The sequence below is a fragment of the Crassostrea angulata genome, chromosome 4, assembly GCF_025612915.1.
Source record: "Crassostrea angulata isolate pt1a10 chromosome 4, ASM2561291v2, whole genome shotgun sequence".
NCBI classification, from domain to species: domain Eukaryota; kingdom Metazoa; phylum Mollusca; class Bivalvia; order Ostreida; family Ostreidae; genus Magallana; species Magallana angulata.
The window spans coordinates 12,846,611-12,865,162 of NC_069114.1; the positions used below are offsets into that span (position 1 = coordinate 12,846,611).

General features: G+C 33.1%; 1 protein-coding gene and 1 pseudogene across 1 annotated transcript in view; one reads left to right on the plus strand and one right to left on the minus strand.

The window, feature by feature from the left end:
* The window catches only part of LOC128180965 (uncharacterized), a 2,212-nt pseudogene extending 1,546 nt beyond the window's left edge, over positions 1 to 666 (minus strand).
* Positions 667 to 12,855: 12,189 nt separating this feature from the next.
* LOC128181105 (DNA polymerase lambda-like) overlaps positions 12,856 to 18,552 on the plus strand; it is a 43,591-nt gene continuing 37,894 nt past the window's right edge. The window contains exons 1-3 of the mRNA XM_052849375.1: positions 12,856 to 13,498; positions 16,147 to 16,224; positions 18,440 to 18,547. Coding sequence (XP_052705335.1) covers positions 12,881 to 13,498; positions 16,147 to 16,224; positions 18,440 to 18,547 — 804 coding nt within the window. The 5' untranslated portion in view covers positions 12,856 to 12,880. The remainder of the gene's footprint in view (positions 13,499 to 16,146; positions 16,225 to 18,439; positions 18,548 to 18,552) is intronic.

Consider the following 18,552-nt stretch of genomic DNA (forward strand, 5'->3'; position numbering starts at 1 on the left):
GAGGAAATACACTTTGCACAAATAGGAATATTACATTGTTCACAATGGAGTTCACATTGTTTGGTGGGATGTTTGCTACATTTAGGATTGTTCAAAGTGGTTAGATATTGTTTAAATGACACCACTTTATGGACTTTTGAGGAATCAGAGAGATGTTTCTCTACACAGTCTTTACACAGATGTATGTGACAAACTTCACAGTACATGGGGGCCACAGAGTCCTCACACAGGGTACAGCGTACAACATCTTGGGCACTATACCAGGGGTCCATGGTTAGTGATAGAACCCTTGTAACTATAGTGGAACTAAACCTGAGAAGTAAAATTCAGTATGCAATCATGATGTATACATGTATTATCTTGTTTTGAGTTATAGTTCTATACATGTATATGTAGGAATTCCATTTCACGCATTATACTTTCGTTGTAGTCATACAATGTAATTTGTTTTCCTCTTTACTTTTTTAAAAAAAACTATGAATTGAACCAATAAGGCATAAAAATCATTAGTCCAAAGATTTTAGATTATTTAGAAAACACAGTAAGAAGGTGGATTATAAAACTTACCTAACGCCACCCCATTAGTAAACTACAAATCTTCGGAATCCAACATGGCGGGCGTCAGGTGTTTATTCTTCTCTGGTGGTTGCTACCATTGCAAATGACGTATGCTTGTATATGTGTTGGTGTAGAATCGAGGTCACCCATTGTTTGGGAGGTTTAAATATAGCTGACATTCTTTATCACTGCTGAACGTATATTCAATTCAGCTTTAAAATGTAGGTTATTCAGTTTGGTTTGAAAAGATAGTATTTGGGTTTATACTTAAGATTCTCCTGTTCAATCGATATTTCTCTATAAAAGCTGATGTGGTGTATTAAATGGTGCACACATTCCTTTGAGAATAAAGAGTGGGTTCAAATCCCATCATCAGCATACAAAGAGAGAAATATTTAAATGTATTTTCATTTGTAATGTGTGGATGTTTATATGACGAAAACAAAAGCAAATGTGACCTTATCACCAGTTAACTATTAAAGGTCATTGCGATGAACAAAATTTCAACAGTATCTTTGAAAATGCTTATGCAATCATAACTACATGTATGAGCGAATCAAGAGAATGTAATTGAGGGCAGGTATCAGGACATCCCCCACCCCATTTGCTTGAATTGAATTGAATTGAGTGCAACCTGTCTGTTAACCCATTATGTGTAATTAAAACATGTCACACATAGTTTGCTGATAACCACATGTAACAAATACAGCCCATTCATTCTAATGCAATGAACACAGATTATAGACACAGTAAAAACAGTTACTTTATATACACATTGTAAATGTATACACCTAATAGAAAAGGCGTTTGTTGAAACCTAACATAGGTATAGTTAAACAGTCTGTTTACATCTTAATGTTAAAAGGGGCACATCTTATGCAATTATTTATTATGAATTGGGCAGAATGCCTCTGCAATGTATCAGAAAGATACCTATTTTAAGATACTGGGTGAAACTTTTATCATAAAAAATTGCATTTTGAATTCATCTTATGTTAATATGTATAATGAAACTTTAGGTTAAAAACAAATGTAAAAACTGGGCTGCAGAGATTTAGAACATGTTAACAAGTATTGGGCTAATTAACTAAGGGAAAATCAATTTTTTGACAAGCCAGAAATTATTTTAAAAATTGCCAAGCAACGTATTTTTAATAATTTTAAACTGTCTCTACTAGCTGGCATAAATGCCTCTTCCAAATGTACAATCTATAAATATTTAGTTGATCATTGTACCTTGCAGTCATATCTAACAAAAATTCCTTTACAATATTTTGAATATAAGAAACTTAAACGTATATTAAGATTATCATTTCATTGTCTTACCGTCGAAACTGGCATATATAACAATGTTCCATAACAAAGACGTTCATTTCTTTATGTACTATAGATAGAGAAGATGAATATCATTTTATATTGAAATGTCCATATTACTGAAACTTAAGAGAAAAATGTCTTAAGAAGTTTTACTATATTAAACCCTCTGTCTTTAAATTAATTTTATTATTGTCAACACAAAATGTAAAGGATTTGTGCAATTTAGGTAAATATATTAAGAATGCTTTTATGATCAGAAAACTTCATGTATAAACTTGCCTTTTCCAAGTGACCAGTATATGTATTGTAACAGGTGTGTATTAATTGTATATGTCTATGAGCTGTACAGCTGTTGTCAAATTTTAATTAAACAATACAATACATCTTGTAGACACTGTCAGTTTATGTGTGAAACATTAAATTATCCACACACAATTTTAACGTGTTTACATCTGATATACACCGTACAATGACATGTAATGTGTATAGTTTGTTTACATTACATCTGGAAGTCGTAAAAATGCTTACCTTGTCATTGGAAATCTAAAAAAATATTTTGATAAAAAACATTCTGATTGCACACACAAGTACTCTGAATTTGACATTAAAAAGATGTTTGAGTTTCTGATAGACAACGTCTATGTTGTTTTTGTAAATCAAGTCTTCCAAAAATCTGTTGGAATTCCCATGGGTACCAATTGTGCCACATTGTTAGCAGATCTATTTCTGTATGCTTATGAATCAGAATTTATTCAAAAACTTGTTCGTGAAAATAATAAATCGCTCGATGGTCCTTCAACTGAACATTCAGGTATATCGACGACGTATTATCAATTAACAATTGTTATTTCCATACTAATACGTCCACTCGATATATCCCAGCGCAGTGAGTGAACTTGAAATAAAAGATACCACAGAGTCTGCGTTATCTGTTCCTTATTTGGATATTTTACTGGAAATGGACATCGATGCATGGTAACCTAACAACAACACTTTATGATAAACGCGATGACTTCAATTTTTCTATAGCCAACTTTCAATATACCTTCATCACCTGTAGCTGCAGGACTGTAGCTACAGTCCTGCAGCTAGCTGCAGGACTGTAGCTCCCGGTCTGAAAAAATTCGGATGGACGACCTGGGAGCTACAGTGCTTCCCATAGTAAAAAACTGCAATTTACAGCGCACAAAAAAAATGCGCTAGTCTTGGACCGATTAATCTCATTTTCTGTACAAATATCCCAAAAAATTCCTCGGACATTTTACTACAGATATCGTCACTTCACTTGCCTCTGATATTCTTTTAAACACCATCAGCAGCCCTGTAAATTAAAGTGGTGTAAGTTTGTTTACATTTAAAAATGGCGACTCTCGATCTCGACGTAAATTAACATACTTCAATTTCCGAGGTCGGTTATCATTTTTAAGAGAAAGTCTGAGGCAAGTAAAGTGACTATATCAGTAGTAAATTGGCTGAAGAAATTAATGGTACTAATTCTTTTTACAGAATTTGTGTTAAAATAAGGTTAATAAGTCCAAAACTAGCGAATTTTTTTGTGCGCCGTAAATTGCAGATTTTTCCTATGGTAGGCACTGTAGCTCCCAGGTCGTCCATCCGAATTTTTTCAGACCGGGAGCTACAGTCCTGCAGCTACATCACCTGCATATGATGTTTTTGTCTCTCACTTAATTCGATACGCAAAGACATGCTCTTCGTATGAACAGTTTCTAAGGCGAGGCAAGCTACTGACAAACAAGTTGATAAAACAGGACTACCAACAGTCTCGTTTGAAGTCATCTTTTCGTAAGTTCTATGGTCGATAGAACGACCTTATCAGAAAAAACAATCTTCCACCAGGTCGCATGCTGACTGACGTTTTTCATACTAATTGTTAGACCATAATTAATCAACTAATTGTCTAAGGACTTTTTCGTTTTTTCCCGATTACGACAAAGAGCACACGGCGGGTGTGACCGTTGTCGTATAATTTAAGGTCCGCCAAGTAAAATGGTCCGGGGCGGTCCATTAATGTTAACATTTAAGGTCCGCCTTTGCACTAAAAGGGTCCGACCCGTATAAGAAATGATCCGCCTAACATAACAGGTCTGGTGTATATTTTTCATTTGTATTTTATTTTCAATTTCGAGTATTTTGTTAGAAAATAAGTAATATTATTTGTAATTATTTAAAGGGATAACTTACCCGAAGTGAGTTCGTAAATATCCATCACAAAGTGTTGATGAAAGTACATAATTTTACATGTGGTAAGACACAAATAAATAGTTTAAAAATAAGCTTTTAAAAAAAAAAAAAATTCAACATGAATTTTGTCAGTCGATCTTATAAAAACAGGAAATGAAGCTGATTGGTGTCATTAATTAACCAATGGCTTCAATCAGGTGTTATATACACACACACCACCCTGCAGGTGTAAAGGGTTCACACCCACAGCTAGGTGTTTCACTTAGAAATGATCATGAAAACAATGGGCAATTTATACGTCCTCTTTTGCACATCTTTCCAATATGATACAAGTTCAAGTTCAAGTTCATTTATTTAAATCCACTCATAACATATAATGTTACATGAGGTGCAGAAGAATTATATACAAAAGTATAAGAAAAGCAGGATTTACAAAAAGAAACAGAATATAAAGTAAACAATGAATTTGTTATAGTTGTTACGTAGGATGATACACGCTTAAAAACATTTACATGTAATTATAAGTTATAGCGATACCTGCAAGCGGTACGATTATTGCTATTATGCACTAGGGCACATGCTTACAAGCTGTGGAACACGTGATGCTATTTTTGCTTTACATTCTATTATTAGTAACAGTCTATGTAAAAAGAAGAGGTTATATTGTGCATTCATCGATTTTAAAAAAAGCGTTTGATTCTATTGATAGACGACTTTTGTGGCTTAAACTTTCAAAGGTTGGCATTGAAGGAAAATTATTGTCAGTTATTAAAGCGTTATATAGTCATGTGAAATCCTGTATTGGTGTTGATGGATTTTTAAGTGAATATTTTTGTAATAACCTAGGATTAATGCAGGGCGAAGTGTTATCACCTATTTTATTCAATTTATATGTAAACGATTTCGAAATTAGCTTTTTAAATGCCGGTTGTTTATCTTACGAGTTATCTTCCCTAAATCTGTTTCTTTTAATGTACGCTGATGATATGGTCCTGTTCTCTGAATCTGTGGAAGGTTTACAATGTCTTTTGAATGAACTACATAGCTATTGTAATACTTGGAAAATGCATGTTAATGCGGAAAAGTCAAAAATTGTGGTTTTTAGAAACAATGGCAGAGTTAAAGATAGTGAGTGTTGGCATATTGGTAATGATGTTTTAGAAATTGTACAACAATTCACTTACTTAGGAATACTTTTCAACTTTAACAACAAATTTACCAAAGCTGAAAAACAATTATCTGAACAAGGTAGAAAAGCATTGCTTGCGCTTAGAAAGAATATACGGGGAATGTCATTTAATATAGAAACTTTATTGTCGCTTTTTGATTGTTTTATTGGTGGAATTGTTAATTACTGTTAAGAAATATGGGGAAATAATATAGGTTGCAATATCGAGAAACTTCATACAGACTTCTGTAAACAAATTCTCGGAGTGAAGAAAAGTACAAATACTGCTTACTTATATGCTGAATTAGGCCGTGTGCCCCTTGTACATTATAGAATGTTTAACATTATTAAGTTTTGGAAAAATGTCTTAATTAGTGACAATTGTATAATTAGACATTGCTACGAAGTTATGTATATTAATTGTGAAGAACACGGTTATAAAAACTGGGTTTTCGATGTAAAGAAAATTCTCATTGACCTCGGTTTTTTTGATATATGGTCTAACCAAAAAATAAACAATGGTATTTTACAACTTGTAAAACAAAGAATTTTTGATCAGGCAAAACAAGATATTTTTGCAAATGTTGAAAATTCAAAAAAATGTTCTTTTTACAAATATCTTATCGATGGTATACATCTTCAATACTATTTAAGAAAATCTATTCCCATTAAATTACAGAAATATATAACTAAATTACGACTATCGTCACATCGCCTGGCTATTGAAACTGGTAGATATAATAACACAAATAGAGAAAATAGATTTTGTCCACATTGCAAATCTAGTGTTGAAGATGAATTCCATTTTTTATTTGTTTGTCCTCTATACAGAACATTGCGCAGATTATACATGAAAGAATATTATTATAAAAAACCTTGTATGTTTAAATTAATTCAACTTTTTAATACTGACAATGTTAAAGATATCTGTAATCTTGGCAAATTCATCTTAAAAAGTATGTTATTAAGGGACAACTGTATTACATAATTGTAGTCTTTTGTTTTCTCAACCTGTATATGTAACATTAAATGTTATTATCTGTACGTGCACAAGTTCTCCTGTAAATACACTACCACCTCATGTTATACATATGTTATACTGATAAGCTGTAAAGCTTAAAGAAATAAAGAATTGAATTGAAGTAAAGCTAATTATAATAAATTGTTCAGTTCTTCGATCTTTTATTTCTATAATTATAATTAATTTTCATTACTAATTTCCGTAAGAAATGTTTTATTTTTCATATGTTAACATGCACAAATGCAGAAACAGTTTTAAACTCTTTATTTATGTCCTAACTACATGTAAAATTACATGTATGTATTTTCATTTACACTTTGTAATGGATGTTTATACGAACTCACTTCGGGTAAGTACTCCTTTTAAAGAATTACAATATAATACCACTTATTTTCAAACAAAATACTCCTAACTGAGAAAAAAAAATACAAATTAAAAATATACCTCGGACATTTTATGTAAGACGGACCTTTTCTTATACGGGCCGGTGTAATGAAGAATAATGACCCCCGTAGAATAATGACCGGGGGTCATTTTTCTACGCAGAAAAATGACCCCCCGGTCATTATTCTACGCAGAAAAATGACCCCTTTGCCTGAAGAATAAGTGTCATTTTCATAAAAATGAGCACATTCCACATGAAGAAAAGTGACCCCTGTAAAATAATGACCCCCTTGTAGATTAAAGTTTTTCAGTATATTTTTTTATTATTTGTGAAATAGTCTTTACACTATTGCAATTTTTACTGCTGCAGTTTACAGAAAGTAACAGAAATTATAATTCATATTCAAATAAACTTAAAGTGAAAGAAGGGGTATATCTTATAAAATAAAAATCCTTCCGTTATAACAAGATATTGACGTATTGCATCGGGGTATGGTTGTCATCTTAACAATTACATTAACATATATCTATGGTGTTCCGATAGGGCCACTTCGACCTTAGGGCGAAGATGCGAAGTTGCAAATGCGATAGTGCGAAGGAGAAAGAGCAAAAGTGCGAAGATGCGACGACGAAGCGCGAAGATGTGATGCCTAAAATGCGAAGCTGCGAGGGGCGAAGGAGCGATACTTCTATCGCTCCTTCCCAACTTTGCACTCTGGCCTTCGCATCTTTGCACTTTCGCCGTCGCCTTTTTTGATTGCATTCAGCAAGTCTCGGTCGATTACATAGAATTTTATACAGGCACCGTACTCGCCAAGGTTTTCAGATTAATCCATGCTATTATTGGTACGCATGCGCTAGGCCATCGCACTTACTATGAATGTTTATAAATATTTTATTGTGTAAATGTAACATATATGTTTACCAGTGCTGGCTATGCCTAATCATTATCTACTCCACACTTAATGTAATGTCCGCCATAATGTGTACATATGCACTTCCAGACTCAGGACTGTCACTTACCAGCCGTCTCTTTACCGTGGACCAAACCCAGTAACAATGTAATTTCATTATGCGACACTCCTTGCTCATGCATGGATCTAGAGGGGGAAAGGGGGTCCGCCCCCCCCCCCCGGAAAATTCAATATTAATAATTTCACGCAGTAAAAGGGGAGAGGGAGTTCCCCCTGGATTATTTTATTTTATTAATTTCATAAAAATAAAATTTCCAAAATATGCCTCGGAACCATTTCAACGATGGAGAGCTCCGCAATTATAAAACATAGGTAATCACAGATTACAAAGCTCACCGAGACGAGGCATCACCTTTATGAGGCATCACCTTTATGAGACCACCTTTCTCATATTATATGAAAACCATCCTTTATGATCTTGGATATTCATGGATTCTGTTTGGAAACAATATCATATATCATCTGTTAAAAAATTGTATGTTATTCATATGTTCATATGTTAATCAATACAATAATATAAAATTAAAATTGCATCCTATCATAATTACAATATATATCATATAATACCATAAAATACCGTAAAAAATTGTGAGATATGATATTGTAACGTATGATATGACATTGTATTGTGTTATACATTATTGTATTTGATCAAACAATACAATATCATAAAACATAATACAATATAGTATTATATGAAACAATATTAAACTGCATCAATACATCATAACATTGAAACATATGATATTATATTGTATAATTAAGCATTGAATCATTATTGTTTGAAAGATGTGGTCTCATAACTGCAACGGTGTGTGCATACAAATTGTATAACGCGCGCTAGCGCGTTATGAAAATTTGTTTGCACTCCTTGTTGCAGTTATGAGACCACATCTCTAAAAAGTAATGATTCAATGCTTATATTTACGTTTTTTAAACATGTATTTCCTTTCCGCAAATATGATTTTTTTTTTAAAGACTCTGTCTTATTCAACAAGTAATGCGAAATTAACAGAATGGCCACTGGAACAGCCGAAATATACTGACAAAAATAGTACGCAGCGTTCTAAATTCTAATAACACAATTATTTTTTTTTCGTTCTGTAATTTAATGAATTTACTCTTGGTATACTAAGAAATTAATCAATTGAATTAATTTAAGTGTCAAAATATATTTACATCAATGAAATATTTATCAGCGTAAGTATAATATCAGGTCGTTATCCGGTTTGAAGTCGCGAGAAGAGTCAGTTCTTGTTCTTCGAGAAATGCTGAAGAAATACTGAATGTATTCATACGCACCAGATTTGGTGATTGGGTCTTCTGTGTTGTGTGTAAATATCACTAAAATTAACTAATGCAATTTAATAGAGGGAAAGAAAGTGAATGTAAACATTATAATATGATATTGTATTGTATGATACTGTATCATATTTGATACGTAATATGATATTGTATTATATAATACAATATAATTTGATAAACATTCTATCATATCAAATGATACAATATCATGGGATAAAGTAAAATATTATATAATACAATCATACTATACACATTGTATCATATGATACAATAATATATATTAAAATCTCATAAAATACAATTTCATGTGATATGATAATATATCATATAAACCAATATCATATTATACAATATCGTATGATACGATATTTTATAATATTACAATATCATAGGGATCATGTTACATCATTTAACAAGAACCATATCTATCTATCAAGCAGGTTTGAGTGAGGTAGGAGATTTCTTTAGCATCCTTGATAATGGAGATCAGGCTCTGCATCTGAAGCAACCTCTGCGTTTCATTTATAATATAGTTAAATCAACTATGCAAGCTATCTATCTAGCTATAAAACATGTGACCTGTTCCAAAAAACTAAACCTCATCAAGAATCATAAACCTATGGCTCTGATTCAGCATTCAAGCCTGTCAGGTGCATCAGTATCATAAGACTATATCAATGCAAGATTGGTGAAGTTAGGACCAGTAATAATACGATATCGTCATCAGAGGGCACATGTTTCAAAAACTTTAACCAGCTCTTAAAATCTTAACCTCCTCCAGCATCCGAAACCTGTGGCTCAGATTCAGCATTTAAGCCTGTCAGGTGCATCACTATAATAAGACGCACCATCCATACAAGTTTAATGAAGTTAGGACCAGTAGTAACTAAGATATTATCATTAGAGGGCACCTGCTCCAAAAACTTTAACCAGCTGCAAAAACCTTTACCTCCTCCTGCATCTGAAACCTATAACTCAGATTCAGCACTCAAGCCTGTCTGGTATATCAGTATCATAAGACACACCATCCATGCAAGTTTGGTGAAGTACGGACCAGCAGTAACTTAAATATTGCTATTTAAGGCACCTGTTCCAAAAACCTTAACCTCCTCCAGCATCTGAAAGTTAGGAACCAGATTCAGTAGGTCCAGATGCATCCTCCATGCAACTTTGGTGAAGAGAGGACAAGTAATAGCTTAGATACAGGAGCTGCAACTAAAACTTTAACCAGCTCCGGACGCCGACGCCGGGGGTATAGCATAATTATGCTCCCATTGACTTCGTCTCGGTGAGCTAAAAAGGCGAAAGCGCGAAGATTCGATTAAGGCGAGAGTGCGAAGTTGCAAAGGCAAGAAGCGGTAGTAGTATCACTTCTTCGCCTTCGCAACTTAGCACTTTCGTCTTCGCATCTTCGCGCTTCGCCGTCGCATCTTCTATATTCTCCATATTATTCATGAATTATACTTGCATTGAGGATTTCCGAAATACAAACTGCTCGGTATACAAGTGCATCACCCAGAATTAATGATGAAATCAAAATTATGAAAAGTTTACTCCACTGTTAGGCATTATAGCCAAGCTGAAGTTAGAGCCATTACGCCAGTAGAGGTTAACGGCCAATAAGGAAAATCGTCAAAGTGCTGAGAGTACTCGTACAGAAAATATATTTTACTTTATCCTTAGTAAGTTTAGTTAATATCAAGATGATTAATGCATCAATAGTTTGTATGAGCATTGGTAACGTTGGATACAATAAAGATCGTGTGATCAAAATCAAGCGGGATATAAACCCCTAACATGGGTGTTAACCTCTTATCAACGCTTTTAGAAACAATCTTTTCTTATTATAATCGATCAGTGTTTATTATTTATTAAGATTTACTATAGTCAGGTACTCTTCACAAATTTGCTCTAAAAGAATAAAGTCAATCCATGATCACAAATACAACATTACAACAAATGTTTAGAATATTGATGTTCATGTATTACGCAGAAGAAAACAAAACTAACGCAGAATGCTTTTTTTTAAAATCACTTTCCCCAAGAAATGTAAATATGAAGTATTAGTATTCCTACGTTACCTGCCCCCTTAGTCTTTTTCCGTAAAGATATATACAAGTATCATTCTTCGATTGACAATTCATTCACCAATGAATATTGCTTATATTATTACAACAATTATTCTTTCATGGTTATTGTTCGTTAATTATTACATGTACACAATATGCTCATTGTGTATGAATTTGTCTTTATATGCGTCATTTCCCGCCGTTTGTCGACGAGAAAAGTAACGTAACTGTTAACAATCAATTTGTGGCAATGTAAGAGTGTTTTGCGTGTGCTTGCTACGGATAGGAAAAACTATATACAGCGATTTATTTACAAGATCGGTGTTTATAACTTCAAAATCAGTTGAACAGAGTGAAAAATAAAGTAATTTCAAAGTCATATCTTGGATACGGGGTAACCAATTTCTATTCATGTTTACGGGGGGGGGGGGGCATTTTTTTATGGGGGTCATTTTTCTTCATGTTTAACATGAAGAAAAATAACCCCTGGGTCTTTTTTCTTCAGAAAAATCCAATTATTCTTCAGCTAGGGGGGTCATTATTCTACGTAGAAAAATGACCCCCGGTCATTATTCTACGGGGGTCATTATACTTCATTACACCGGACCTTAAATGTTACAATGTAACACTAATGGTCCGCCCCGGACCGTTTTACAGGGCGGAGCTTAAATTATACGACACTGGTCGGATCATTTAACGGGGCGTACATGTACCTTAAGTTAATCGACACGGGTCAGCAGAGGATGCTCACTTCTCCTACGCACTTGATCCTATCTCTATCTTTGTGGATGTCCGTGTTGCTCTGCTTTAATTAAATTTGTAATTCGTTTTATGGATTTTTGAGATGGTTGACGGTTTGTTATTGTCATTTTTCATCTACACACAGTATGTAAGATGTACTTCATACACTTTATTTACATATAATTTATACAGTTCTTTGATATAGATAGACTACGTATACAAAGAAAAATTTAAAACAAACTATATAACTAAATTGATAAATGGAAATCTTTCTATCAAGTGCTGACCTCAGTATCTCAAGTGTAGGTAGCACGTCGAATATACAGCTAAAAAGCGTCTAATTTACAACTTAAAAACCGGTTAAAAAACTAATGTCCTGAATGCAGGTTAGGGTGTTAGGAGGCAGCCGTGGTGTTATTTATGTCTTTTATTAATTTTCAATCTAAAGTTGAAAATGATTACATGACAAATCATTTGTCATGTAATCATTTTCAACTTTAGATTGAAAATTAATAAAAGACATCTATATAGCCAGCTGCTTCTTGAAACCTTCAATGGTACTGTCTTCTTTGACCTGATCTTAAAGACTGTTCAAGTCCCTAATGGTTCTTGGGAAGAAGGAAAACTTAAATACACGTCTCGATATGTTGGTGGCTGACGGCATTTGCTGACCCTTGTCTTATTATCACCTAGTGTTAAAGTAAGATGTTGCTGGACGCTATCGACTTGGTACGTCTTTGCTGCATGCTGATGCAAAAAACCTTCTCCTCCAAAGCTTTCAGAAACTACTTTAAAAAAACTGACAAAAAGTTTTAAATGTACCATGAATATTGCTGCATTTTTCAACCCCTTCATTTTGAGGTCCACAGACCTATGCTGAATATTTTTTCGTTAAATTGTTTTGGTTTAATATGCAAAACAATGATATTAAAATCCTAGGGCCGTTTTTTAAAGTAGAACTTAGTATCCCCCCCCCCCCACTTAGCATGCCTCGGGCAAGCTTAATGGTATTTATCCCGAGCCTCTCTCCTATATAAAATCTGGATCCGCGCATGTAGTCAACAGAATTAAATTCTCCGGGAATCATTTCTGTTCACATTTGTTTCTACATTTAGCTTGCGTTTATTTACTTCCTGTTAAAATGGCGAAAAAATCGCGAAAACTACCTCAAACTTTCAGCGACGTGATTGATAAGTCGCAGAAGTTCTTTACAAATGTTAACATATTTATTTTAAATGCTGGAATCGAAAAAGCTCGCTATGATATATTTCGGAGACAGACGGAGAGATTTGGTGGCACACTCGTGTCTGGGATAGAAGATTTAGGGGCAGATGATGCAGGATCGGGCTATGTTGTCGTCGATGACAAAATGGAAGCAGACAGAATGTGTAGGCTTCTGAAAATAGATCACCCTCCTCCATATGTGAAGACTGTAAAATCATCTTGGTTAAGCGCGTGCATAAAACAAAAGCAACTGGTAGACATTGTCGCCTATGAATTAGATGTATCTGGGTTAAGTCGAAAGAGAAAACATGAAAATAAAAGTGATACAGAGAGTGAAGATGGTAAAGTTTCAGAGGAAAAGAAGGAAGTTAAGCCGGCCACAATGTGGCATAGTTACAAGAAACCCAAGACCCAAGAAATTGAGGGAGAGGATCCAGACAGTGATTACGCCCCCAGTGATGGGGAGGGACCAGATGAAGTACAGGGACCTAGCGTCAGCGCTACATCATCAACATCACCAGAGAAGTTAATTGCTGTAAGTTGACTTTTCATGTTAAAACTAATTTGGTTCCTTTAATAAGGTGGCTCTATACACCCACAGTTTATTCCAATTTTCAATGAAACACCACAAAACATATACTTATCAAATGTTAAAAAATGATGATAGTGATACTATAGGTATTTTAAAAGATATTTTAATGTTTAATGCTAGCTGCAGAACTGTAGCTCTCTGGGAAAAAAAATATTGATGGACCGGAGAGCTACAGGGCCACCCATTGAAAAAATTGTATATTTATTGCGCAGAAAAACGAGCGCTAGTTTTCGACTAATTTACCTTATTTGTACGCAAATTCTGTGAAAACAATTAGTACCATTAAATTCTTCATGCAATTTACTACAGATATCGTCTCTTCAATTGCCTCGGATAGTCCTTTAAACACCATCAACAGTCCCGTAAATTCATGTGGTGCTCTTTGTTTACATGTAAAAATGGCGACTCTCGATCTCGATGTAAATTCAACATACTTGATTTTCCGAGGTCGGTAGCGTGTTTCGGAGAAAGTCTGAGGCAAATAAAGAGGCGATATCAGTAGTAAAATGCATGAAGAATTTAATGGTACTAATTGTTTTCACAGAATTTGCGTATAAATAAGGTAAATCAGTCCAAAACTAGCGCACGTTTTTCTGCGCAATAAATATACAATTTTTTCAATGGGTGGCCCTGTAGCTCTCCGGTCTGTCAATATTTTTTTTTCCCGGAGAGCTACAGTTCTGCAGCTAGTTTAATGCATGCTTTTATAAAATAATTTTTAAAAAGTAAAATTATTAACAAATTGAGCGAAATTATATTGTTATATGATGGACAACTCCTTCAAACACGTAGGAAACAAAATAACATTTCATAACATTCAAAAATTTTATTGTTGCAAATTTTTTTTTAGTATTTCCCTAAAACGTAATTTTTCATATTTTCTTACTCTGTTGAAAAATCATCTGAAAAAAGCTGTTTGATGTTATAAAAATGTATTTCAATGAATGTGACATTAAAAAATGGAATAAAAATCATTGCAAATAAACACACACAAAATCTAAAATTTTATTTGGTATGAAAGTTCCTCAAGTACATGTAAGAGTTATCGTTCCGAAATCCCAAGGCCCAAACACTTTGTGGACTTTTCAGTTTCTGAGTTAAAGAAAATTTCCTAAATATTGTGTTGGAATGATAAAAACATACATATTTCATTATAGGCCTATATAAGTAAATAAAATATCTTTAATGCAAAACTATGTCATTGACAAATAGATAAATTGAAAAATTAACTTATAGGATTTATGTATCCCAAACGGAGAAAAATTCGAAGTCACCCTCCCATCCCCTTAATTAAGGTGGTATGGAACATATGTCAATGTTAATGTGGATTAAAGTACATTATAATTGAAATACTTTCACCAGTTTAGAATTTCCTTTCACAATATTTAACCAAAAAATATGTTTTAGAAAATTTTGGAAAGGTTAAAAATTTTACAAATCCAGTGAGATTCGAATTTGTGACATACAGGTCGGTAGAGAGCCCTCTAACCCACTGCGCTACGCTGTCAGATATCACTACCGGGAAAGAAACTATTTATAAAATTTTACTTGATTTTATTGTTTAGTTCGATAAATAATACAACAAAACATGAAGGTGTCTCTTCCACATTACATTTAAATATTGAATTTTCCTATTATCAAGTTATCTATTCATTTTACAAATTTTTCAAAAGAGCGGTCCCAATACCATTTGCCTCAGTTTAAATCAGCCGGTACCGGAAGACGGTACATGCTTCCAGATTTTCTTTTTTGCGAACTGCGTCATCAAAAAGTGGTGTATAGAGCCACCTTAACTGACTCTAGACTAACAAATTGATATAAAGTTGAATATCTATCTGTAAAATTTAATGTATTTATATAGGTTGATGCACCTTGACAATTAAAAATTAACTTTTTGTAGTTTCAAATTATTTTTTAAAAGGAAATCTTTATTTCATGATGTACACCATTAAATTCCATCACACCTTGCATGGTAGAAAATTGTAGTAAATCTTATGAGAGTTATCTTTCCTTTGATCAGAGATTTCTGTTTAACTATAAAGTACACCGACAATCCAATTATTAACTTTTAACATGTGTGAGTTGGTAGACAATCCGTCATTGGCTGAAATGTAATTCAGATAAGGGGACTAAATTATTTATTGACTTGGCAACAAAATTTACAAAACTAGGTATTCAATGACTGATAAAAAAAATGAAAAGCATGTATATTTTTACATTTTACAATCCGTCATTGGATAAAACGCAATTAATTCAGATAAGAGGGCTGAACTGTTGATCGTCCCCGAAACAAAATTTACAAAACTAGGTATTCAGTGACTGAAATATCAATGAATTAGAATACAGATGCTTTCAAGAATTAACAGTTTTAGGAAAAATGATTTAAAAAAAATGAAAAGCATGATCATTTTACATGTCAAAAAATTACTCTGTATTTATATTTAAGAGACATTAGGCTAACTTCCTTTAATTTAGATTATTAATTTTTGAGTTAATTAAAGGTTTTTAGTCAGCATAAATATGATTTCAAAAATGCTATTAATATGATTTTAAAAATGTTATTATTTAGACATTTTTTTTTTAATTTTCAGAAAGGACAATGGGTATGCACCCAGTCTTCAAAAATGATGTCAGAAAACCTGAATGAGCACATCACCTGCAAACTTGAGGCATGTATTCATGAAATATTATAATCCCAGAAGTATTTCAATAGATTTACATGCAGATCTATTTGTACATAATGTATTGAGGTATGGGGAGGATTCATGATTCAGCTCAACATCAAAGTTGGAAAAATAAGTTTAAGAATATTCTTTAGAGTGGAAATGTACATATATAGCTATCAAAAAACAGTGTGTATGTACCGGTAGTCTGTTTAGTCAACTAGTCAATTAAGTTATGACTTGTATCTGTTCAACACAGTTAAAGTCGATTATTTTAGTTACACACAAACAAAAGTTTTATCATAAGTTAATAAAATTTGTCAATTTTTCTCTATTTGAGTCTAATATGGATACACATGTATGAAGCCCCTGTTGGTTCTCATATTATGTCAAAGATCGATTATTATCTGTTCACTATCCTTGAATAGATTGGCAAATGGGTATACTCCATGTATCTTATTAATGCATCAAGTACAAACAATATATATGCCAAAGTTTGTTCCGAGCTGCATGCTCACAATTTGCATCTGAATACCTGGAAATAATATGCCAGTAGTTTATATGCCTTCATTGCAATAATGCGGCTCTAATTTAGCAAAATGGTGAGCTATTTTTAGAAACCTCCTGGACACCAAAAAATCAAAATAATTGAAAATTTTTAAAATCTTGAGAAAGGTAACCATATTAACACTTTTTAAGTATGAGTTGAACAATTTTGGTCACAGGGCGGTTTTTGGTGGTTACTGAACCAAGTTCTTTGCTTAACCTATTCTAACAGTTACATCAAACCTTCGATTGTTGTTGTATCCAATATACACTAGAATACTTTTTAGTCTGGGTTTTTCATTAAAGTGCATAACAAATAGACATTGCACAATTTTTCAAGGACACCTCAAGAAAAAACAAGCCTGTCAAAGCTAGCTGACAGTCCACTATCTGGATGTGATGTATGCTCTGAACATTTCATTTATCTGTGTGTTTAAAAAAACAGAAGCCTTGGTTTTATAGAAGGTCTTGTGATAGAATATGCACAGTTTTATATATACCGGTATATATGCAACCCCATTTTTGCACATATCCATGTTTTAGATGCATATATATTGGTTTGCACATTGATAAATAATTTTTACAGAAAAAGTCATAGTCTTAATTAATGTTCTACTGATTTTAAACTACCACAGTTTTTACATGTAATTAAAACCACATTGACTGTAAATATGCCCCTCCATTTCAGCTTTATGGTAAACCTCAATTTATGATGTGTTTTCTTTCTAAATAGAGCAGAATTTAAATTAGCTTGCCTATAACATTTTATCCTTTCCTGGTTCATTACTAATAGATAAAAACCTAAAAAGAAAAAAAAATTCAATATGAATTATTTTTACAGCCACATAAACTAATTGCTAAATAGAAAAAATCCAATGGTTTAGTCTTAACATTTGATTTAATTTGTATTGTTTGCAGCATAGTACATTTAAACTTCGATATCTTGAACACCGATATCTCGAATACAATGGATATGTCGAAGTATTTTTAAGTCCCAACCGTCTATTTTAAAATTATTTTACTCTCGATATCTGGAATATTCGGATATCTCGAAGTTTTTTAACAGCCCCATCTAGTAACGAAGTTTGACTGTATTATTATATAAATAGTGCCTGTTTGGGAGGGTACCTGATGAAATTGACACCCCGAGAAAACCATTGTCAAATGACGCGAAGTGGAGGTTGACAGTGGTTTTCGAGGGGTGTCAATTTCAACAGGTACCCTAGCTTCCAAACAGGCACTTTTTATTTTATTATACTGAATGTCTTAAAAAAAAAAAAATATTTTTAAAGAAAATTCCACTGCTTTGAGATAGAAATGAAGTGAATTCTACGGCGAACCGTACGCGCATATTTTATGCGCATGTAACAATTCGTTGTGTTACCCGTTGCCAAGTGTGTTGCTAACGCTCAGAGTAATAGAACGGATTACCAACTGGGTCTAAACCAATCAGATTTCAGTATTTGATTTGAAAGTAAAATAATAATATTTACAATTTTTTTCTGATTCAGAAATCATTATCAGATAAAACACAATGAGGATTGAATGGTAGATTTTAAGTATTTAATAGTAGCTATAGTACATATACTTATATCATTCAACAAAATGAATCCCTCACAGTATTCTTCAATATTTACATGTCTGATAAAAGATTTTGCCTTTTCATATAATTTAGGAAATGGTGAAAAAATACAAGTCTACAAGTGATCAATGGAGAGCCTTTGGATATCAGAAAGCAATCCAGGTGCTCCGAAAACACCCTACACAGATATCTTCATGGGAGGTGAG